This window comes from Dermacentor andersoni, chromosome 1, assembly GCF_023375885.2.
Source record: "Dermacentor andersoni chromosome 1, qqDerAnde1_hic_scaffold, whole genome shotgun sequence".
Taxonomy (NCBI): Eukaryota; Metazoa; Arthropoda; class Arachnida; order Ixodida; family Ixodidae; genus Dermacentor; species Dermacentor andersoni.
The window spans coordinates 22447611-22472648 of NC_092814.1; the positions used below are offsets into that span (position 1 = coordinate 22447611).

The 25038-nt window shown below is 48.5% G+C and overlaps 1 protein-coding gene and 1 long non-coding RNA gene across 2 annotated transcripts in view; one reads left to right on the top strand and one right to left on the bottom strand.

Moving 5' to 3' along the window:
- abs (ATP-dependent RNA helicase abstrakt) overlaps positions 1 to 25038 on the bottom strand; it is a 216328-nt gene that overhangs the window by 75151 nt on the left and 116139 nt on the right. Inside the window, exon 9 of the mRNA XM_050193326.2 lies at positions 8858 to 8994. Coding sequence (XP_050049283.1) covers positions 8858 to 8994 — 137 coding nt within the window. The remainder of the gene's footprint in view (positions 1 to 8857; positions 8995 to 25038) is intronic.
- LOC126545459 (uncharacterized) lies at positions 199 to 5273 on the top strand. Its single transcript, XR_008608418.1, has 3 exons — positions 199 to 306; positions 1089 to 1171; positions 4678 to 5273. It is a non-coding gene; the product is annotated as an uncharacterized lncRNA (long non-coding RNA).

Sequence of the window (25038 nt, forward strand, 5' to 3'; positions counted from 1 at the left end):
GTTGATCACGCTTGCTTCTCGCAATGCCGTTGGCGCTGCAGGGTCTAACGATGCATGACCCTTGTCACAAAGGTGAACGTGAAAATGAAAGCTATGTTCACATAGCCCACAATGCTTGTCACTCACCTGCAAGGTTTCCCACATTTCCTTTTCAAACTCCCTCTATAGTGCTGTGGAGGCGCGAGGAGTGGACACAGTTTAGGAGCAAAACAAGAGGCACCAGGCAGGGAGGGAGGGTGAAAGCAAGTGCCATATGTCTAGACCGAGCGCCGCCGGAACTGCGAAGGCTCTGGACTGACACTACAGGTGCGTATATAAAGCTGATATGTGTGTGTGTGTGTGATGGAATGGGGGAGTGCAGCGTAGGTGTGAGCATTGTGCTGCCTATAACACGGCAGCTGCGCGGCGCGGCGCGGTTCTGTGTTACATATATATTTTTTCTCTTTATGCAGTAGTTTGAAGCTTGGATAAATTTTTCACATTGGCATCGTCGCAACAATTTTAGCCATAGCTTTTTCCGAAATTGACCATAGGTCAACAAAATAATTAGAACTCCCTCACAAAGATTATTTTTTGCTGAAGGCTCACTCTGACTCATCAGCAAAATTTTACTGAGTCGGGCTAACCTGGACTCAGACTCACCAGAATTATAATCAGCCGGCTTAACTCACACTCAGACTGACTGAAGTTCTACTCAGGCGGGCTCACTCAGACTCAAACTCACCAACAATTCATTTAGCTGTACTTACTCAGACTCAGACTCACGAGTCAGCCTTGAGTCTGAGCGAGTTGACTCATGAGTTGGCACCAAAGAGGTCCATTCAATCCAGCTGCATAACTTGAACCAATTCATGTGGTCGCGCACCTTCCCATTCATTTCAGAGGTGCAGCTTAGCGCCCCCTGCACCCTAGCATTCATTTCAAAAAGTGCAGCAAAGGCAAGGCAAGGCAAGGCACTGGTTCTGGAATTTTCAGAACCTGCTCTGCCGGTGGTGCCGCATTGGTGCACGCATGCTTCACGACAGTTGTGGACAGGAGCAGGTGATGTCAGCGCATGACTTATCCATGCTTTTCTTCCCTGTCGACAGGATTCAAACACAGGTTACTCCTGTAGTCAGCGAGGATGGGACCCGCATTCCACTCGACGATGGTTTTGCATGCAGAACGACAGGTATGTTAACCCTTTTTGGTCACATGTGGTCAATTTGTCGTTGTCGGCGTCAATACAGCTGTCAGCCCCTGTGAATATTGGTGAACATGACGTATTCATTGTTTAGCTATAGCAGTGTACGTGTTTGTCAATATGCCAGTACTGAAGTGTATATATGTATGTTATTTTGATCTAGAAATTTATCGCACTTTGTTTCCCGTGCAACAAAAGTGGAGGGAATAGCAAGTACGTACTACCATGCGTAAAAATTTTAATTGTGGTTGCCAACAAAAGAAAGAAACTGACGAGCCATACCACTGCTGTGAAAGTAGATTACCAGCGAAGCTGTTTAGCACACGACATAGAGGTGACAAAATTTAGATCAAAGGTATGAGAAAATTAAATATCTCTTGAGCGGTGACGGTGGTCATCCCGAAGAAAGACACGCACGCACACTTTTATTTTGATCGGTGGCACACAAACACACATATATTTCCTGATCAGTAGCACATGAACACACACATTTATTTGATTGGCGGGTCTTGACCAGTGGCGCACACACATTTATTCTGGGTCAGTGGCACACGAACGCACATAAACATTTTCTTGATCCCTGTGCCTTAGTTGGTATTCTTAGTAGGACCATGTTCGTATCATTCACTTCATTCTATGCAAAAGCTTATGTGTCTTGTCACTTGGATATAAATTTATAGTTCTGAATAGTGGTCATCGTGATAGGTATGGTACACACATTCTCGTATCACCTGTGTATTTAAATGTGTCAGCGTTTCTATGCCTACCCAATGAGAAATTTGTCCATCACATAAGACAATGAATGGCTCATACCCCCTTAAGCAAGCAAAAAAAAAAAAATTATCTTCCTGAGAGCCTACTGATATTGAAAATGGTGCCTATTGATAACTAATCTATTGAAAATACATATCCAAGTGATGAGACATATAAGCTATTGCAAAGAATAGAGAAATTTTGCATCAAATTCAGGAGCTGAGTTTTAGCATAGGCAGATTAGTTGACAGACACGAAAAATCCACAGAACCCAAGCCATAAACAGCTTTACTGCAAGAAGACCTTCATGTTTATTTGTTGTACTGCAGTACAACAAACTCGTCTGAGTACATAGGTCGACGAGTCGTCCCTTCTTTACCATCGAGCCTCCGTGTGAAGCTTCGACTACGTTATCCCAGAGTACAGACATACCTAAAACTGAATGCGGTACTGTTTTCTGCCACAGACGGGATGATCATTACTGTCATCTTTCAAGACTCCGCTACTGATGCCTTGTCAGTGTAATCTGAAGCTGCTTAACCGGCATCACCTGCCATTGAGGAAACACCTACCTGCCTTTGAGGAACCACCTGCGCTCCTTGGTGCCACACTGATGGAGGAGTGATCCGGATACTCTGAAGCCGAATTTTGGAGTGATCAGAGGATCCGGTTCGTCATTTCAAAACGTAGGGAATTGAAGCCTCTAATAGGAAAGTGAGCGGTATTAAGCAAGTTTCATTTACTTTATCGTTGAAGTGTTAACAACAAATAGTTAGATTTCAACATTGTTTGCTTAGGCATTTGTGAGCATACTTCAGTAGCTTTTAAAGGCCCCCTGAAATGGTTCGGACAAATTTTGTAGACACGTAGGGTACAGCTAAAGCTAATCATTCGTAACACAATTTGTGTGAAGCGTCTCATATTAAGAGAACTACGGACGATTACATAGTTCTCCTCCATAGCCATGCATTTTCTTCTCAACTCGTTCGCCGAGTTGATCAGGGCTAAGCTGGCTCTGCGTCATGGTGGCACATTGTGTCATCTACTTCCAATTCTTTAGGAGCATGCGCGTGAAGCCTCTTCAACCTCTTCGGCAGCTGCTTGGCAGTCGACCCCAAGCGAGAGCTATCGAAGCAGCGTGTGTTGCGAGCATTCCGTTGCAGCGCCGAACGTGTCTGGTATTCCGTTAACCACAGGCGAGCTGGGCATTTCGATGGATGGGTGGAGGCATAAACTCATGCTGATGAAGCAACTTTAGTGTAGACGTACGTGAGTGGCCCGATTGGTCTGCATGGTCCTGCCACCTGTTGGCACAGAGCTTAACCAGCCAAACAAAGAGGTAATATTGCTCTAACCAAGTGCAAAACATTTTAAACATTTACAAAAATAAGGTGTTAAGGATTACACTCCTGCGAAAAATTTACACCACGAGCAAAGAAGAATACATTTTGTTACTGCTACTGTGTCTGGTTGAGCTCTATGCCACCCGGTGGCTGCACCGTGCAGACCATTCACATTTGCGCTTCTGTTCATCCCCTGAAACGACATGCACGGCCAGGCCCTGACCCATTGCGCTTGCGGTTACCCTAATACCGGACTCGCAAAACGCTGTTGCGGTAGTAATCTTCCCGTGTAAAGTGACGGCCGCAATCACGCAAATTCAGGCACCGATCGGACAGCGGCAGTCCGATGCGCTGCAGCCACTCCGCTCGTCTGCTGCTTTGCAGAGGGACATGATGTCGCAGCTTGACATATTATTAGTCGCCATGTTTGCAGCCCACAATAAAGGCAATTCGTGGTACTCACGAAACGACAGACCGACACTGACCGCGGAGCTCTCATCAAGACGGAGCATGTTATAACACAAGCAGACAACACTTGCTGTATGCCGGAAGTGCTTAAGTGTACTGAGAAATTGTTCCTGTGCATTCTCTTTCGATTGCTTTCTTTTTAAAGAAACAAATTAACTAACATTCCAACTATTCCGAACAAAATTTGTTCACCATAATGTCGGAAAAATTATCAATGACTTACCCTGGGCAGCCAATCGGATAGCTCACCCTACTGATGTCATTTGGGAAATTTACGTCAAATGGGTAGTGGCGGCTGAAAATTCAGATGAGAAGTGTGCTGCAATTGGCAGCAATGTACATCTTTAAAACCTTATAATAAATTACATGCTTTACACGGAGCACTTAGATGCGTCAATTAATGATCAGAAGGACCCACTCTAACGACTCAGTACGTTTGTACAAAATCATCAAAATCATTTCTGGGTCCCTTTAAAGTGTTGGAATTGCCCATTTTTAATTTATGAGCTTTTTTCACAGCAAAAAAAAAAAAAAAAAAGGGCCATGTGGAAGGCAATTGCTGAGATGATATCCACTGAGTTCTCAGCTGTGCTGACTCAACGTCAGGTCCAGAATGAATGAAAAAGTCTAGAATGCTCATACAAAAAGACAAAAACCAAGAACAATTCTTTGGGGCACCCAAGGGCTGTGTGTGAACACGAAGAGTGAGTCTTGTCGACAACTGCGTGCAGTCTCAGGCTTTAGTATTTTCCAACTAATTCTTTTCTTCTTTCTTAGCAGGCTAAGTGAAGTGCTAGAATGCTAGAAAAAGAGCACATCACTCCCACTGTTCTCATGAAACCTGGAGCAATACTAGAAAAAGACAGCAGGTGCCAGTTAGCTCAATTTCACTAAAGTTTATCCCCCTTAATGCTGCACATTGTTTTTCAGAAAGTCTTCTGAAGGTGATGACAGCAATGAGGACATGGAGCGAGGAGCATTGTCCATTGTCAAACCCCTTCCAAGCTGTGCCTAAGCTGCAGTTTTGAGCCAAGAACCAAGGCATGCCTTTGCCAAGAAAAGGATGAACAAGGACAGCACATCACTACAAGCGATATTAACTGAATTTCAGGAGGCCAAGAAAGAGCAGGCCAACCGCACTGGAAAAAAAAAAAAGACTTTGTTGGAGCGGCTTGTAACAGCTGTTGAAAAAGTTGCCTCGACCGTTTTGGAATAAAAATTCTCAAGAAAAATGAAAACACTGTGTATGTATTATGTGTTATCAGACACTGCAAGACAAAACGAAGAAGCCTAAGACCTACAGGCCCCAAATGTCTTGATTCTTTATCTTTCACGAACAAATGTTTTCTCAAAATATATTTGCAGCATTACAAACACAACGTCAAGCAAAACTTATCTGCATGAGTACTCTTAGTGGCACAAATCAAATAACTGCTGCACATCACAAAAGATGCAAGGATATGCACTTCTGTGCTTTAGCACTACTTTTGGGCAAGTGCCTTTCGCAAGCACTCACTGCAGCCTGCCACACTGCGATAAACAAGGCCCCTGTCCTCATCATTTCCAACTTCCTCCAGATCTGGGAGTTCCTGCAGTACTTAAAAGAAATCTCTCTCCTCATTGCATAGGTTGTGCAGGACGCATGTGCCCATGATTAGCAGGCAGCATTGCTTCATACTGGCAGCGTCCACCAAATACAACCTGCAAAATCATTGCTTAAGTAGTCCAAATGTTACCTCGATGGAAACTCGCAGCTGGGAGTGGTACTTGTTATACAGTTAAACCTCGATATAACGAACCTCAATATAACGAAATTCTCGATATAATGACATACTTAACTTTTCATAACCTCTTGTTGATAGAACACCATGGATTTAGAACCTCAATATAACGAAGTGTGTTTGTATGCGATTTCAATATAAAAAAATTTCACTGCAGCCACAATGGAATGCCGAGACAATAAATGGAAACTTCCGCAAATGCAGATGGTCAACTGATTGAATTACAAGCATCTGCTTGCAAACGCACAAGAGTGACCACCGAAGTGAAGCCGCATCATGTTACGTATGATGATGAGACAAGAAAGATGGTGGCTTCACGAGTGCCGCCTTGCCATGCAAGCAAAGGGAAAGAGGGGGAGGGGAGTGAGCTTGTGGCAACGCGATCAAGTGCACGCGAGGTGGTGAAGTTAGGGGTAAGTCTGCGCACATCTTCATTTTTGGTACCCGTCTCGGCAGTGGCTGTGCATGGCTGTAAACCCGACTGAGCGCAGACGCAGCCGCACACCCTGCTTTAGAGGTAATCAACTGCATGTGCAAAGAGTGGGCATGCCGAGATAGCATAGCATCATGTAAGCTATTTTCCTGTGATTCTAGTATTAGAGGTTGTGTAATCCCAAGTTTTGGTGACCTGTTGGAGCAAGAGGAAGACGAAGCATTCGCTCTTCGCTGCCGGCGCTTTTCATGATAGTGTCGTCCCAGTGTGGGTGACGCTATCAGCCGCGGGGCAGAATGCACGTGAAAGTGTAGCTGGCTTCGCTTAATTTGTACCGCCGATGTGAAGATATCGTTGATGTGGCATGAAACCCTATCATTTGTCGTCGACTCCAAAATTCATCAATAGTTTTGTGATTCAAATTTGCTTTTTTCATTTGCCCGATAATTCGGAAAATTCTGCGGCCCCTTTCCATGCAAGAAACATTGATCGATGACTGTACTTATTTGCATAAAAGGTCGAATTTCAATAGAACTAAATTTTGATATAACGAAGCAAATGGCCGATTTTACCTGCTTTGTTATATCGAGCTTTAACTGTATTTCCTTTTCCAGGTGGGGAAGCTCTGCTCTGTATCCTTGCAGGGCATCATAAGCCATGGTAGCAACAAATAGACTGAATGCCCCAGGATATAGCCATTGCTGCATTTCATTGCTGCAACTTCAAAATGGGGCCTTCAGAAAGCACCCTCGCGTCATGCGCCAGGTTGGCAAATCCAATGAGCACATCCATGAATCTGTTCTCATGGTTGCACATGCCCTGTAGAATCAAAGAAGAAACTGCTTTCGGTTGAAGTACGAGTGCAGAGATTTGCTTGGCGGGTTTATCTCCACGTGGCTTACATCTACGCAGCCAACGGTTTATCATAGTCCCTTCCCAGCACTCTTTATTAAGAAGCCACCCTTGCCATGTTCTTGCTGTTGCTGGTCCGGACATGCGATCACTTCTTCACCCTTGCTATGTAAAAGGTTGAGCCCCCTTTCAATGGATGTGAGCACAAATGACTCAGTTACATCATCTTTAACATTTCACATTTCACCATTTCACCAACATTTCATCATATCTGTCCACTTGTTTCCTTGTGTCAGTTATTGTTAGAACACTGCCTCATAGGCTACATATCACTTCCCATGTTTTGTTTTGTTTTTAATTCAGTACATGATGTAATTCTATACAGTGTTATGCCATGTTTTCAGTTTACTTGTTTTCTTGCATTAATACATGTTAACAATTCTACCTCATTGCTATATTTGCATTAACCTGAATTGTTTTGTTACTTTTATTTGTTCATAACGCCATTCTTTGTACTATCATATGTTTTGGTTCCTTTGCTGTCATGTGTAATTATTTGTAGACAACTTTAAAACTTTGCTGCGTTTGCTGTAACCTAACTTGTTTTGATCTTTCTAATTAGAACAGGAGGTCCCCCTACAGCCTTGCGCTTTGGGACCTCCTTCTGTATATCTTGTTACTGTGATTTTATTTTCTTGAGTGAATAAATAAAATTCTTCTTCTAAAAACCTGTCTGTAATTGAGTACATGCTGCACTGGCTCCCGAGATAGCTCAAAACAATGAGACACATTTTTTTAGCACTGATTCGCATGCGCCCTCCACGAGCTTCTGGGAAGAACGGAGATACTTGATAGTGGTCTGCAAGAAAGTTAAATGTCCCGCATGACAGTCGGAAGAGCCGCTTAAACTCAAACTCAAGATAGCTGCCTGTCTTTATGGTATCGTGGAATATGATTTCTCTCTTTCCTCATCAGGTCTACGGCCAACATTCAGACCAAGTCATCAAACTCCTCTTCACTGTCTGAGTTGACAAGGTCCATGGCTACTTGAATGACCGTTGAGAGTGTGGCACAGTTCATCGTCGTCGTTCAGTATAGCAGCAATGCGCGCGCACGCACACACCCACACACACACAAATAAAAAGTCTAAACAATTTTTTCTGAAACAACTGCAAACAGTGCAACACAAGTAACACAAGTTCACAAGTAAGGCAAGTTCCATGCAAGTTTACCAGCATGTAAACAACAAGCATCACGAAGCAGAATGCCTGCACAACACCTGTACCTTGGCATTATTTTCTCCGTGGTGCTAGTGTCGCGCCACAGCTGCACCACTGAACTGACCCATCGTGGTTGCTCAGTGGCTATGGTGTTGGGCTGCTGAGCACAAGGTCGCGGGATCGAATCCCGGCCACGGCGGCCGCATTTCGATGGGGGCGAAATGAGAAAACACCCCTGTACTTAGATTTAGGTGCATGTTAAAGAACCCCAGGTGGTCGAAATTTCTGGAGTTCGCCACTACGGCGTGTCTCATAATCAGAAAGTGGGTTTGGCACATAAAACCACATAATTAAATTTTTTTTAACCACTGAACTGCCGTTGCAAAAGTGCGGAAGTTGCCATGCACCACCGTGAACTGGGTTCAAGTGGTGCAGCTGAATCGAACAGACCCTCAGTGACACAAGTTGGTTTGTTGGTTGGTTTTGAACCCTGTTTTCTCAGCACAGCAGCTCGATGCTGTACCTATTAGACCACAGACTAGATAGTGATCTAAGCCAGCAGAAAAATGGTTAGAGGCACAAACAGGCTGATCACTTGGAAGTGTATGAAGTGGCCAAAGGATCTTAATAGCATTAAAGCTTAAAATAGTATGCTTTAACTCAGAATTTAAGCAGACACATGGGTACTGTCATCGCTTAAAAATTAAATTTCATGAAAAGTGGATTCATGTATAAATATGAATGACTGTTTTTAGCAAAACGGACAAATAAGTACTGTACTGCCACTTAAAGGCAATGGGAACAGCATCTGGCTGAACACATACCTTCGCACCACATCAAGCTGCTCCCTCACAGAAGTGCCTCCAATGCAGAGGCAGCCTCGAAGGCTTGGGTAGCCAGCGCCCTCCAAGTCACGGACAAAAAAGGTCACAATTTCAAATGTCTGCTTGGCCAACTCACGCTGCACAGAGAAAAAGAATGCCATAAGAGTGTGATCACTCACCTGCTTTACACAGCGCGCAGGAGTTTAGAAAATTCTGCACTCAGGAATACTAAATTCATTTATAGTAAACATGCTAGCATGATATTGCTACAAAACAGTATTTGCGATGACAAAGAGGCGAGCAGGGTGAAGACGACGACGACGATTAGAGGCTAGCGTGGGCTGTTGCCTCTTGGCCTAGTGCGGCGTAATACCTTGTAAATATACTTGTACAATGCTTTTCGTCAGCGTCTTCCTACGTAACATATCTGGTGAAGGTGGACGTTCCCCGTACCTCGTCACTAAGCTTCGCAGTGGACAGTACGTTGAGCCTTCTTCATGGTTCCCGGCGACGACAACTCAACTCCGCCGGATCCGACACCTGCTGCCACTTCAACGACCTACATAACTCTCCCCGCTCCCTGTGATCCTGGCATATTCTCGGGCAAAGATGGGGAAGACGTCGATGACTGGATCAGCCTGTACGAATACGTCAGCCGCAATAACCGGTGGGACCCTACTATCATGCTCGCCAACGTAGTCTTTTACCTCGGTGGCACACCTCGAGTTTGGTTTCGGACGCACGAAGATGAGCTCACCAGTTCGGATTCGCTTAAGCAAAAGCTCCGAGATTTGTTCAGCAACCCCTACGGACACCAACTTGCCGCGCAGAAGGCGCTTTCTGGCCGTGTGCAGACGTCAACAGAGCCCTACGTCACGTACATTCAGGACGTCTTGGCTCTGTGCCGCAAAGTTGACGCACACACGACCGAGTCCGACAAGGTCTCCCACATCCTCAAAGGCCTTGCCGATGACGCCTTCAACTTGTTCGTTTTTAACAACGTGGCGACGGTGGATGCAGTTATAAAAGAGTGCCGCCGCCTGGAACTTGCTAAAAGCCAACGTATCGACCAGCAGTTTGCCCGTCTGCCCAACACCCCAGCGACATCTTCCTGTGCCGACGCTCCTCGTCCCAACAACACTGGCGATGGTACCAGAATCGTCTGGCGTGAGATCGAGGCCACCTATCCGGCTGCCTTTAACTCCAGCCCTTCCAATGCACCTGCAGTCACGGTTTCCCTGATCCAGGCAGTTGTCCGCCAGGAGTTCGCAAACATGGGTAATCACACCATCTGCTCGGCCCATCGCCCTGATACCCACCAGGCTTCTTCGATTCCGCCCCGTCCAGCATCTTCTTACGCAATGTTTCCGCAACCCGTCTGAATGGCGCACTGCAGACGACAAGCCCATTAGTTTTCACTGCCATCGATCGGGCACATTTCACGGCACTGTCGCAGTCGCTGGAGTTCCCTGAACCGGTCTACTTCTACTGCCTACTCTCGCCGCCCAGGTGGCCCTTCTCGTCCCTATGCAGCCCGCTCCGATAATGCCGCCACAGATTCTCCTGAGCCGAACCGCCCCTATTCTCGTTCGCCTTCGACCCAACGACGACAATCTTGCTCCCCCCAGCCCCGTCGCTCCTATTCGCCGACTCTCTTTGGACGCCGCTCCCAGCCAGAAAACTGGACAATGCAGCGCCTCGAGGTGACGCTCCCTGCGCCGCCAAATGCTCTACTGACGTTGTCCATTCATCTTAACTTTCTTGACGTGCAAGTCGATGATGTTTCTGTATCTGCTCTCATAGACACTGGGGCGCATTTGTCGGTAATGAGCACAGACCTTCGTAACCGGCTGAGGAAAATAATCACGCCCGCCACGACGCCTGCTGTCCGTGTCGCCGATGGCGGAACAGCCCCCATAATTGGTATGTGTGCCGCCTGCGTCTCCTTCGCCGATCGCTCCATTATCGTGCTATTCACAGTCATCGCCCACTGTCCCCACGACATCATCCTCGGCTTAGACTTCCTTTCCACACATTCTGCTCTCATCGATTGTTCCGCCAGTACTGTCCGCCTTGACCTGCTTGTTCTGGATCCCGCTGAACCACACCCCAGTTGCCTCAGTTCCGTCGACTTCGTTCGCTTGCCACCTTCGGCACTGACTTGCATTGACTTCGTGTCATCCCCACCAGTCCTCGATGGTCACTACATCGCGGCTCCTATGCAAAACGTCCTCCTTACACATGGGATCACAGTACCTCGTACAGTTTTATCTATTACGGCGAATTGCGTCTGCCTGCCAGTGGTCAATTTTGGCTTGACGACACAAGTGCTGCTACGCGGGATGTCTCTGGCCCAGCCTTGCTCATTCGAGCAAAGCTGGGCCAGATTGGCCGAGAAGCTGGGCCAAAGCTCGGATTGATGATGCCCTTGACTGCCTCCACGGTGCTCGCTATTTCTCCTCTATTGCCTTTGTAACACCTCTATTGCATTTGTAAAACTGCCTTTGTAACACCGAACAATCTTTATCAATTCAAAGTGATGTGGTTCGGTCTATGTAACGCTCCTGCCACTTTTGAATGCATGATGGACTCCCTTCTTCACGGTTTAAAATGGTCCACATGCCTGTGCTACTTGGACGACATTATAGTATTCTCCCCAACGTTCGCTACCCACCTCGAGCGCATCTCAGCAGTCCTGGACGTTTTTCGGCGAGCCGGTCTGCAACTCAACACATCGAAGTGCCAATTTGGGCATCGCCAGATTACCGTCCTTGGACATCTCGTTGACGCGAACGAAGTGCAACCAGACCCAGGCAAGATCCATGCTGTTACGCACTTCCCTGTTCCATAGTGTGTCAAGGATGTGAACAGCTTCATCGGCCTTTGCTCGTATTTCCGCCGTTTCGTGAAGAATTTTGCGGCCATAGCACGACCACTAACCGAGCTTTTGAAGAAAGACGCCCCTTTCTAGTGGGGCAATAATGAGGCCTCTGCATTCTCGCTTCTGATCGACCTTCTCACAATGCCTCCCGTTCTGGCCCAGTTCAATCCTTCTGCGCCTACCGAAGTCCGTACTGATGCCAGCGGTCATGGAATTGGCGCAGTACTGGCATAACGCCAGCGCGGCCACGACCGTGTTATCGCTTACGCCAGCAGGCTCCTCTCACCCGCGGAGCGCAACTATTCCATCACTGAGCATGAGTGTCTGGCCCTAGTTTGGGCTGTTGCGAAGTTCCGCCCATACTTATATGGCCAACCCTCTTCTGTTGTCAGAGACCATCACGCGCTTTGCTGGTTATGCTCACTGAAAGATCATACAGGAAGGCTTGGTCGCTGGGCCTTACGCCTCCAAGAATATTCGTATTCTGTCACCTACAAATCTGGCCGACTGACTACACAAGGATGCTGGCTGCTGTCTCGCTACCCGGTAGACGAGCCTGATGCAGCCGACAGTAGTACCGCCAGCGGCATTTTCTCTGTGTCTGCCTTCGCTCACATCGCCGATGAGCAGTACCGAGACCTATTGCTGCGAGCAATCATTGAGCATCTGGACTCTACACCTACCGACGCATCCGTTTGCCGATATGTCCTCAAGGGCGCCATTCTGTACCGAAGGAACTTCTTCCCTGATGGCCCTGATCTTCTTCTTGTCGTGCCAAAACATCTACGACAGACTGTGCTCTTTGAGATGCATGACGCACCCACTGTAGGACATCTTGGGGTAAGCCGCATGTACAACCGCGTCCGCCGCCACTTCTATTGGCCTGGTCTCGCTCGCTCCGTCCGACGCTATGTTGCTGCCTGTGATCCCTGCCAGCGTCGGAAAACACTTCAGGTGCTACCTGCCGGTCATCTCCAGCTGATCACCGTCCCTGTGGAACTGTTCTTTCGTGTTGGATCAGACCTCCTCGATCTCATTCTCGCGTGATCCTCTGGGAACAAATGGGTAGCCGTCGAAACTGATTATGCCACCCGATACGCTATCACGCGGGCTCTCCCTACAAGTTGCGCCAGTGACGTCGCAGACTTTCTCTTGCGTGACACTATCTTACTTCATGGCGCCCCGCCACAGCTGCTTACTGACCGTGGTCATAACTTCCTCTCGAAAGTTATCGCCGACATTGTGAGTTCCTGCTCCATTCAACACAAGCTGACTACCTCGTACCATCCTCAAACCAATGGCCTGACAGAGCGGTTAAACCGTACTTTCACCGATATGCTGTCGAAGTACATTTCCAAGGATCACCACGACTGGGACATTGCCCTTCCTTACGTCACATTTGTGTACAATTCTTCCCGGCATGACACCGCCGGATTTTCTCCATTTTATCTATTGTACAGTCGCGAACCGACCTTGCCCCTAGTCAAGGCACTTCCTCCTGCTGCGATCTCAACAAGCAAGTATGCACGCGACGCCATCGCCCTCGCAGACCATGCACGCCAGCTTGCCCGTACTCGACTGACGGCCTCACAAACTACTCAGCAGCATCAGTACAACGCCCGCCACCGTGATGTACAGTTGTCGCCTGGTGCGCTCGTGCTCCGGTGGTCGCCTTCTCGTCACGTCGCACTTTCAGAGAAGCTCCTTTCGCGATACACAGGGCCCTACCGCGTGCTGCGCCAGGTGACGACGCCTGTGACGTACGAAATTGCTCCTGTGCGCTCAACCTCGTCCTCTACTCTGGCATCTAGTGGTGTTGTGCACTTCAGTAGGCTCAAGGCCTACTATAGTGTTTCCGAGTTCGGCGTTTAGTCGCTCCGGGACGGCGCTTTTGCCGCCGGGGGTAGTGCTACGGAACAGTATTTGCGATGACAAAGAGGCGAGCAGGCTGAAGACGACGACGACGACGATTAGAGGCTAGCGCGGGCTGTTGCCTCTTGGCCAAGTGCGGCGTATTACCTTTTAAATATACTTTTATATAGCTTTTTGTCGGCGTCTTCCTACATAACAATATGAAAGTCCCACTTTTGAACACTCCATAACAGAAGATTTCTACAGATGCCAGCTTTGAACTACAAAATGTTGCCATAAATTAGTGTAATACAGTAAAAGCTCGTTAATTCAAATTCCGCGGGGATGCCATGAAAATTCGAATTATACAAAATTCGAACTAATGAAAGTCAGAGAAAAACATCGCTCGGTTAAGGCGCGTATATAGTGTCAGATTTCTCGGACGGTCCTACCGCTGTCGACCAGATGTAGGAGTCGTCGGACTACCTCGCCGCTGCCACCATTTGAAGGAGATGAAGGTCGTAGACAGGAACTCGGTGAACAGGATTTATTTACATATTAACAGTTTAAGCAGGATACATTGGCAGACTAGCGCGACTCCCATATGGAGCCCGCAAAACTAACATACAGCAAACAGTTTACGAGCACACAGCTCACTAGTACATTTCTAGTATGACAGAGCACTCAGCTCCAGACAACGAGCACGACACGAGCACACTCTAGCAGCCGGCAAACGCTGCTTATAAGCTCTCCGCTTGACGTCATAGTTCGACGTCATCGTTCGGCGGGGACTGAGCAGGAATGGTCGGGAAGGTTCGTCCAATCATTGTAAACTTGCCGCCGCCCCGCAGTATGGCTCACACACACAAAGGCACACACGTTCGAGCCCATACACACAAAGGCTCCGGAGTCGACGACCGAGGGCTTCGTAGAACTGTGCTCCATCTCGGGTGGCGCGGCGGAGTACCACATTCCTGAGCTGACCGCGTGCCACGTGGCTGCCGGTCATCCGCAGTTCTCGGTACCGCCCAGCTTTCAGTGCTAACGTCAGAGGGCTTCGTAGAACTGCTTTGTCCCGGATGGCTCCGCCAAGTACCAATTTCCTGAGCTGATCGCGCGCCACGTGGCTGCCGGCCCTTCGCAGTTCTCCGAAGGGCGCCCCGTCTGGTGGGCTTGGAACACGTGCAGCGGGCTGAAAGCTGGCACGTTGCCACCCCGTACGGCCATTCTTAACAGCTCCTCCATGGCCCGGAAAATCTCGCCTGGCCAGTGCTGGCAACCGCTGGGCAGGAAGAGAATGGCTGGCGAGCAAGACGATGGCTTTGCTCTCTGCAACCCCTGCGTACTTGGAATGCCTTCATCCATCTTACAACAACTGGCACAGAAGAGCCGACCCGGCAACACAATACCGCTCAGCGTTCAAACGCCCGGAATCAGCTGCTAACCCACCAGGCCTCCTATCACAATTCCAATGCAAGTCACTCAACTGGGAATCCCAAATTTTGCCCCAAAATTTCGTGCCGCCAAAGCAAGCGTTCACGTTCCCCTTTCAGTTCGACCAAACCTGACTGTCGTGCTGCACAAGAGTAAAGGTTTACGCAGAATTAAACCGAAGGCTCGCAAACACCAATACCCAAACATAACATAAGCAGCCTAACATCACGAACAGCCTGTTCTTACCCTACCGCAGTGGCGTACTTATCTCACGTACTGTTGCCACTGAACAGTCTGGCCAACCCCACAGGTACGCAATCACAATCGCGCTAGCTTTGTGGTCCCTATTTCGAACACGTGCTTGCATCATACAAAGTTTTCATCACGCTGACTCACATTTGTTCCTTTCGTCCACACAGGACACGTTCCTTAAATAAACAACCAAATTTGCGTAACTTACGCAACACAGAGGAACCTTCGAACAAATGTGTCTTCTAATAACTAGCTCTACGCACGCGTACTAGAGAAGTCAGAATACGGCTGCCCTCAACACACACGAGCAACCCAGACATAAATCTGCTTCTTTCCGTCCACACAGGACACGCGCTAATGGAACTAAGAACGCTTCTCAGTGCAAATCGTGCACTTACTGAAAATCTACGCGCTTAACCTTAGAAAATTCAAAAACACTTAAAAAGAAAGAAGGTTAAATAACACACACGCGCGTTACGATAGGCCTCTCAACGATAACCTTGACCTTCAGGTTACTCACGCATACACAAAAAAAAGAAAGCCTATATACTTATTAATGAACACCTCGCGAGACTACAGGCTTACTTTAAACGCGTCTTTCAAATCTCGAGCTTCTCAAACAAAACATAAACAGAGCTCATACCTTACATATTGAAAGAAATCCTAGTCTCAAATTGCGAAAATCTGCAAATGTTCAAAAATAAAACAAAACAACACTACTACGGAAGCTCTCTTGGCCTCCCGTTCCCGATTGCTTACGACTGACTCATACTTTCAGCCGCACCCGAGGTGGTCGCGGTTTAAAAGCTACTCGGGCTACGGAGGAACAACAAAAGGGCTGACTCACTATCAGCTCCCCCAAGACGTTACGGTCTCCTGCCAATTTGCGTCCTCGCGCCCCGCTTTGAACATGACCTCGACTGACCGCGTCGCTACTCCTCGCCTGGTCTCGTCTTGCCACCTTGCGCTTCTTTGTACTGCACGCTGAGCTTCGAAGAGAACGACGGAACGACGAGGAATTTGACTGCCCCGTGCCCTTTGTCCGCGTCCGTGCAGAACAAGCTTCTCGGTCCCCCTTTGACCGGTGGCTCGAACGTGTTTGATGCGTCAACATCGTCCGTGACGACCGCACCTGTCTTTTCTCCGCGCCCTGCCCTTCTGGGTCTCTCGCCGTCTTTGGCGGCGCTACATTAGTTACCGCATTCCGATTTTTTCGGCGCTTCTTTCTGCGGCGCTTTCTCCTCGAACTCTCATTCATGCCGTGATCTCGCGCCTCGTGCTGGCCGTTACACATCTCGTCGGCCCGGATCGGTCTCTTACCCGCACAGTCTGATTGATTTTCATTTAAATCAACATTCTCGCTGCCTCGACTGGCGGACAGCTCAACCGACTCTGGCACAATGCAGCAGGCTTTACTCGAGTTATGCAACTCGCACTCTTGCGAACTGCCCTCTACTGCATTGCCCAGCTCACGCTGTGCATCTGCACACAGCCCGTCGGTATCGATCGCTGTCTCACGCGCACAGTCCGAATGATTAACAACTGAATCATCCCTATCTAGGCTATCTAGACTGGCGGAGAGCCGCACCGATCCCTGAACAATGCAGTTGTTCTCTCGTGAGCTACGGAGCTCGCCACCCCGAGAACTATTCTCAACTGCATCGTCCAGTTCGCCCTTCACTTCTGCACGCAGATCTGACTCGACATGGGTGCTCGCGTCTGTCAAGTCCGTAGTATTCTGTACCTCGCTAACGACCTCGCTACCATGAGATGCGACGCACACGCGCGGTAACTGTGCCAATTTGTTCGCAGCTGGCCTAGCTGTCTCTACAGTCATCTGTTGGCACAGCACCTCGTCGCTCTCACTCTGGCCTTTAACGGCCTCTGCTGCCACTAAGGCTTCGTTAGCTGCTAGCACTTCGAGTTCACTTGTGAACGTGCTGCTACTCTCACAGGTACTACTACTTTCCTCGGCTTTTGAACAAAATCTGCTATTTACTTCCTGCCACTTTCGCTGCGTCCAGCCTACAGATTTCTCCAGCCGCTGTTGACTTCGCTCGATTGACTGCTCAAAACCTTGAATCTCATTGTTCAATGCATCAATGTACCGCCTCGTTACTTCTGTTAGGCCTTCTTCCTGTGTAATGCTTTTCAGTTCCTGCATAGCTTTTTCCTGTTCTTGCTCAAATTCTTTCTGTTCTTGCCTAATTGCTTCCTGTTCTCGTTTCTTACTTAGAATTCGTTTGCCCATTTGCTCTATGAATTTCAAATCATTCTCACTTTCGAGAATTGTCTTACGAATATCTGATTCCTTCAAGTTCTCATCTACGTTTACCCCGATCTCCTCACACAACCACAACAGGTCAGCTCTCGTCAAACACATTAGGACCATGGTCGCTACTTTAAGCTTTGGCTCTGCTGTCACACAATACTTGTTGCGATACCCACGCAAATCAAAATACAAGTAAAAGATCCCAGCGAATCAAATCCAAAAACACAGTGAAATTGAAGCCTGGTAAATCTTACAGCCAAGACCAAACGCTTACCCACTGAAGCAGCACCATATCACCAGTCCTTCCCCGCCGTATCCAGTCAGTTGCAAGAGGTGGTCAATCTCAAGTCGCCTCCAACTTGATCAGGATGCCGGTCGGTCACCATGTGCCAACGTCCGTCAGCTGCCGTTGCTGTCTCCCGAGTCGTAGGCCGATCTAGGAGCCGTAGTCGGATCTCACCGCTGCCATTCAGTTGTAGGATTTGGAGCGGTCGTAGTCGTAGAGATGAACTTGGGACGACAGGACTGGGCGAGCAGGATTTAATGGCAGTCTTTACATATTATAACACGAGGTACATTGGCAGCCCTGCGCGACTCCCATATGGAGCCCGCAAAACTAACATACAGCAAACAGTTTACGAGCACACAGCTCACTAGTACATTTCTAGTATGACAGAGCACTCAGCTTCCGACAACGAGCACGACACGAGCACACTCTAGCAGCCGGCAAACGCTGCTTATAAGCTCTCCGCTTGACGTCATAGTTCGACGTCATCGTTCGGCGGGGACGGAGCAGGAATGGTCGGGAAGGTTCGTCCAATCATTGTAAACTTGCCGCCGCCCCGCAGTATGGCTCACACACACAAAGGCACACACGTTCGAGCCCATACACACAAAGGCTCCGGAGTCGACGACCGAGGGCTTCGTAGAACTGTGCTCCGTCTCGGGTGGCGCGGCGGAGTACCACATTCCTGAGCTGACCGCGTGCCACGTGGCTGCCGGTCATCCGCAGTTCTCGGTACCGCCCAGCTTTCAGTGCCGACGTCAGAGGGCTTCGTAGAACTGCTTTGTCCCGGATGGCTCCGCCAAGTACCAATTTCCTGAGCTGATCGCGCGCCACGTGGCCGGCCCTTCGCAGTTCTCCGAAGGGCGCCTCGTCTGGTGGGCTTGGAACACGTGCAGTGGGCTGAAAGCTGGCACGTTGCCACCCCGTACGGCCATTCTTAACAATAGTCTGACGTGGCGTGAGCACGCGCGCACACGCTACGTCACGTTGGCGTGAACAACGTCTATACTTCGAAGCTCTGGCACAGCCAACGTAACCGGACGCGGCCAGCGCGGTCCGACGCGCCCGACGTCGAGATGGCTCTTGCTCCATGCGCGCGTTTGTCGCGCTGACTGGGGCGGAGAAAAAAAAAAGTATCCGTCTCGAGCGAAAAGCGAAGCACCGATTGCGATAGAAAATTAGTAGATAGCTATACGAAGTAAGGATAATAGTTTTATCGGCCGTATAAACTTGTAAGCATTCGCTTACTAACTAAATTAACCAGCACTGTGTCACGCGCGCACAGGTGACCATGAACGCATCTCGCTCGATGACCGCGGAAACTCGCTGAAAAACGCTGGAGTGAGGGCACGCAGCAGTAGCAGCGAGCGAATTGACGTTCATACAGCCCTCGCTTTAACGCGAACGAAACATAGAAAGCACATCGCATATGAAGCTACCGGCAATACGCGCACTCTGCAAACATCGCAGATCGCTTTGAAGACGAGGTCCACGCGGGCGCGCACTTTGGCCACGTCGCAGATCGCTTGCAAGATGCGGCGACCGCATGGCCGCGCGGCCGCGCCGTAAGCAGCAGCCGCCTCAGCCGCCGAAGATCGTCCCCCGGTCCCTCCCTCGCCTCAATCCCCTGCCTCGCGAGCGACAAGAGAGGGCGCGCTCCTCCCCACCTTCCCCTCTCGCACACGCGAGATTCAGCAACACCCTCTAGAGAACTTGGATTGAGCTGCGTTCGCCGGCTCACCCTCGCACGCTTGTACGCAAAGAACATGGCGCGTGGCGAGGGTGTTATCATCCTTGCCGCTGATCGAAAAAGCAAAAGCTGCGCGACCCGCGCGGCGATGCCAGCGTGCCCCCGCGCACTAGCACTCTCCCCATGCACGATGATGCGGAGTTCGAATTATCGGTGGCGGTGCGGATTTCAGTGTGAATTAGCGGGATGTGTTACATATTGCTTTCAATACATTGTGGGACGGACCGCGGCAACTAATTCGAATTATCCGAAATTTCGAATTAACGAGTAGTGAATTAATGAGCTTTTACTGTAAAACCACAGAACTGGTAACACGACGTATCAATAATGTTACGTGTAGCTGCTGCCCAATGCTATTTACAATTTATTTACAGGGGAGCTAACGGAGGCCAGAATGGCGACGCTATATCAAACGGGCACACATGTCGTCTTCCTCTTCCTCAGTGCAGCCACACTGTGGCGGCTGTTCCGTACCATCACCCCCGGCAGTAGAAGCATCATCCCGGTGCTTAATCTACACATCCGCGGTGAAAGGTGTGTGGTATGGCTTTAGTCTCACCACATGAACGACGTCACTCGCAGGTGACGACGCTGAGAGGTCGGCGGGGATGATGATGAAATTGCGGTGGTATAATATCCCCTCCTTGAGGAGAAACATCCGGAGAGAGGCGTCGCCAGGCGTTGACTCCAGATGGTCGATGAGGGCTCGTAATGAAGGATCGCGGCATTGCTCATTGCCGATTTAAAGCAACTGGGACACAGAGAAAACGCAAGCTATGGCGTCCGCATCAGCCGATTCGTCGACGGGGTAGCGGGACAAACAATCGGCCTCCTGGTGCAAGCCATGGAGAAGGTATATTCTTGCAGGTATAACGCCCAGCGAGTGAGTCGTCCCGTGGGGTCCTTGAGCAAGGATAGCCAGCAGAGAGCGTGGTGATCAGTGATGACGCAGAATGGGCGTCCATAAAAGTGTGGACGAAACTTCGCAACAGCCCACACAAGAGCGAGGCACTCGCACTCTATGATTGAATAATTGCGCTCAGCGGGTGATAGAAGTCGGCTGGCATAGGCTATAATGCGATCATGTCTTTGCTGTCCTATGCCGTGACCACTGGCATCAGTTCGAACTTCTGTTGAGGCAGACGGGACAAAGTGGGCCAGAATTGGAGGTGTGGTAAGGAGAGCAGTGAGCTGCGAAAAAGATGCGGCATGGTCAGGACCCTAAGAAAATGGGGCGTCTTTCTTCAAGAGGTCGATAAAGGGACGTGCGATGGTCGCAAAATCCTTCACAAATCGTTGAAAATAAGAGCACAGCCCTATGAAACTAAGAACGTCCTTGGTAGACTTCGGGGCGGGAAAGTTCGTAACGGACGCGAAATTTGTCCGGATCAGGTCGCACGCCTCTGGCATCCACGAGGCGTCCAAGGACGGGTGATTTGGCGGCAAGCGAAGTGACATTTTGATGAGTTCAACTGGAGACCGGCGTGGCGGAACATGTCAAGAATCGCTGTAAGACGGTCTAGATGCGTGTCGAATGTGGGCGAATAAACGATGACGTCGTCCAGATAGCACAAACAGGTGGATCACTTGAACCCCTGAAGCAAAGAGTCCATCATTCGTTCGAAGGTGGCGGGCACGTTAGAGACCAAATGGCATCACCTTGAACTGATAAAGACTGTCAGGGGTAACAAATGCAGTCTTCTCTCAGTCCATGTCGTCGACGAATATCTGCCAGTAGCCGGACCGTAAGTCGATAGAAGAAAAATAGGTGGCACCGTACAGGCAGTCTAGAGCGTCATCAATATGTGGCAAAGGGTACACATCCTTTTCTGTGATTTTGTTCAGGTGGCGATAATCTACACAAAAGCGCCCCGTTCCATCCTTCTTTTTGACAAGTATGACGGGAGAAGCCCAGGGACTACAGGAAGGCTTGATAATGTCCTTTTCAAGCATCTTTTTACTTCCCGTTCGATAACAGCTCGTTCCGATGCAGAAACATGATATGGACGTCGGTGAATCGGGTTCGCATCGCCAGTATTTATGCGATGGGTCACGACGGACGTTTCACCTAAGGGTCGATTGTCAAAGTAAAAAATTTCGCGATAGCCTTCAAGAACGCGGCAAAGGGCTTCAGCTTGAGCAGGTGTAAGGTCAGCGGAAACCATCTTCTCAATGTCGACGTCAGTATCGTGCGATGACGTCACGGTATGGGCTGAGCTGTAACGACCTTCCACTGTGAATGGCTCGACCTCATCATCCTGCAAAGCGCTAATTACAGCCAATGAGATCCCCTGAGGCAGAATTTACGCGGTTAGCACAAAATTGACAAGGGGAAGGCAGGTGTGGTTGCCAGTAATCGTCAGCACAGTGTGCGGCACGGTAACACCATGTGTAAGTATAACGGCCGGAATTGGTGCAATCATGTAATTGCCGTCACGTACAGCTGGTGAGGACAACAAGTCGACGTGTGTCACAGAGTGAGGCGGTAGGCGAATAAAATTCATGCAGCTCAAATGGCTTGGAGGTGGGTCCACAGGGTTGGCAAGAAGAGGCAAGTCAAGGTGAAGTGAGCCGGCTGAACAGTCAATGAGGGCAGAATGATTGGCAAAGAAATCCAGATTGAGAATGAGTTTGTGAGGACAATGCTCTATGACGGTGAAGAGAATGACGGTGTCTCTCAGCAATGGTGAGTTGGGCAGAACACATGCCAACAACAGCGACAGTCCCTCTGTCGGCGACTTGTACAACTCGGTTTGGGGCAGGCGTCAGAACTTTCTTGAGCCAACGGCGAAGAGCAGCACTTATAATGGACACATGCGCCTTGGTGTCAATCAATTCGCACACAGGAACATTGTCGACGAGAATGTCCGAAAGATTCTTGTTCGGGGGTAAGGTGAAGCGAGGATTTTGTGCCAATGTCGTCATTGCAGCTTCACCTCCAGAAGCTGCCCTGTCTAGATTTCCGGTCAGGGGTGCGGTGAGTAGGTCGGAGAAGGAGCACGGCATGACGGGGGCGAACGAGATTGACGGTGGGAGGGAGTAGCAGGGTCGTGTCAAAGGTGTCGCAGGGTCAGATGATGGGGAAGGCATAGAAGGAGCAAAGGAAAAGGACGCGCTAGAGGGACAAGGATGGTAATCAGGAGAATAGCGCATCAGAGAAGTCCAGCAGCTGCGGCAGTGGCGAGCGACATGTCTAATGAATCGGCAGTTAAAACAGACCGGCTTGTCGTCCACGGTTCGCCATTCGGAGAGGTTGCGCTGTACATAAGAGAATTGGTGACAATATATCTAAGCAGCCTGTACTTTCAATTCCCACAACCAGGATCCAGAGAAGCGCTGACAGTGATTTTTTGTTTCGTGAAATAACTCTTGAGGAAATAAAAAGTATCATAGGCAAATTATCAGCTAATAAGGCATCCGGACTTGATGGTATTCAGGTTAAGATATTGAAAAACAATATTGATGTCTTGTGCGTGCCCCTTTGTCACGTGTTTAACCACGCGATAAGTAGTAATGTTTACCCAATTATACTGAAAGTGTCGAAGGTTATCCCTGTGTACAAAACTGGTTATCCGAACCATCCAAGTAGTTATAGACCTATTTCAATTCTTAGTGTAGTTAACACACTATTCGAAAAGCTCATTGTGCTGCAGTTAAATGCATTTCTTGTAAGCAATAACATTATCTGCCCGCAGCAGCATGGCTTTGTTGCAGGTAGATCTACATCAACCGCAGTTTTAACACTTTCGCAATCGCTTAACTCTGCTCTTAACAAGAATAACATTGCTGTGTCAATCTTTGTTGAAATAAGAAAGGCGTTTGATACGATCTGTCACCCCATACTTTTAGAAAAACTGTAATCTGATGGCATCGTTGGAAACGCGCTTCAATTCATCCACAGCTACATTAAGGCACGAAGGCAACAAGTGGTAATTAACAAACATAATTTTGCTTTCACCAATATCGTATGCGGTGTATTGCAAGGCTCAGTTTAAGGCCCTATTCTGTTTTCATTATACATAAATTATTTACCAGGTGCACTTAACCAGTCAAAAGTTTTGATGTACGCTAACGACACTACCTTAGTTTACTCAGGGGACTCCCTCTCGTCATTACAAGACACTATATCTGGTGAACTGCTATAAGTAGCTAAATGGTTTTCAGAAAATAGACTAGCCCTAAATACTGATAAAACTAAGTATATCATATTTCACTCTAATAGGAAAATACTAGACTACAGTGAGTTCACTTTGACTCTAGCGAACTGAACTCTGGATTGTGTTGATTCATTTAAATATTTAGGTGTTACTTTAGACAGTCACTTGCACTGGAGAGAACAAATAAGCGCTGTCTGTAGAAAACTCGCTTTTAGCTGTTACACACTGGCCCGTGCCCGGCAATATTTCCCTCGTGCTTTGCTTCATTGCATATACTTTTCTTTGTTTCATACCCACATGAGCTATTGTTGTGAAATATGGGGCCTAATATATAAAACTTACTTAACACCCATAGTGCTGTTGCAAAAACGTGCCCTAAGAATAATACCATTTTCCTCTGTTCATCACCCAAGTAGCATTCTGTTTACTGACCTTCGTATTCTTTCTTTCACGGCGTTAAGAAATTATAAGATCACTTTAGTTCACAAAATACTCAACACCAACTTTTTCTTACCCAACACCATATTTAACTTCCCACGTGCAAACACCAGCAACTAACTTTAACTTAAACCTTCCTTATTGCAGCAATGTATACGGTGAATGATTATTTGAGTTCTTTGGCGCTATAATTTGGAACACTGTGCCTGTGGAAATAAAAGTAAACAGAAATTTTGATCTTGTATGTAAACGCTTCTTCTTGTCAAGCCAAATGTAATAGCTCTTCCTCTTCCTTGTTCATGTAAATAATGTTCTTACTCATTGAGCAGATGTGTATTTGGTTGACCTGTATATGTACTTTTGTGTATTGGACCAGCTACTAGCCACATAGGCTATTGGTCCAACTATTTTTGTACACATTCCTTGACTTGTTTAAATAAAGCTCACTTTTTGATTGATTGATTGAGTAAGAAGAGCGGGGTGGGAACGTGCGTGGAGAAAGAGGTTCTGAGCGTATGGAACGAATGGACTGCAGGCCGACGTTGGACAACTCTTGACGGACGACGGCCTGGATCAAGGAGATTGTCACCGGAGAATGATCAGGTGACTGGACTGAAGGGGCCGCCGGTTGTGCTGCTTCGACCTCACGACGAGTGATGTGGGTGAAGTTATCACATCGCGATGGCTGGTGGAAGAGGTCGTCACAGACTGAAGTAGCAGCTGTGTTGGGAAGTCACGTGATGTGCTGGGATACCCGGCGGCTTTTAGCATGCTCAAGACGGCGGCACTCCTTGAGGATCGTATCGATGCTGGTGACGTTCGTAAACACCAGTAAATTGAAGGTGTCATCAGCAATGCCT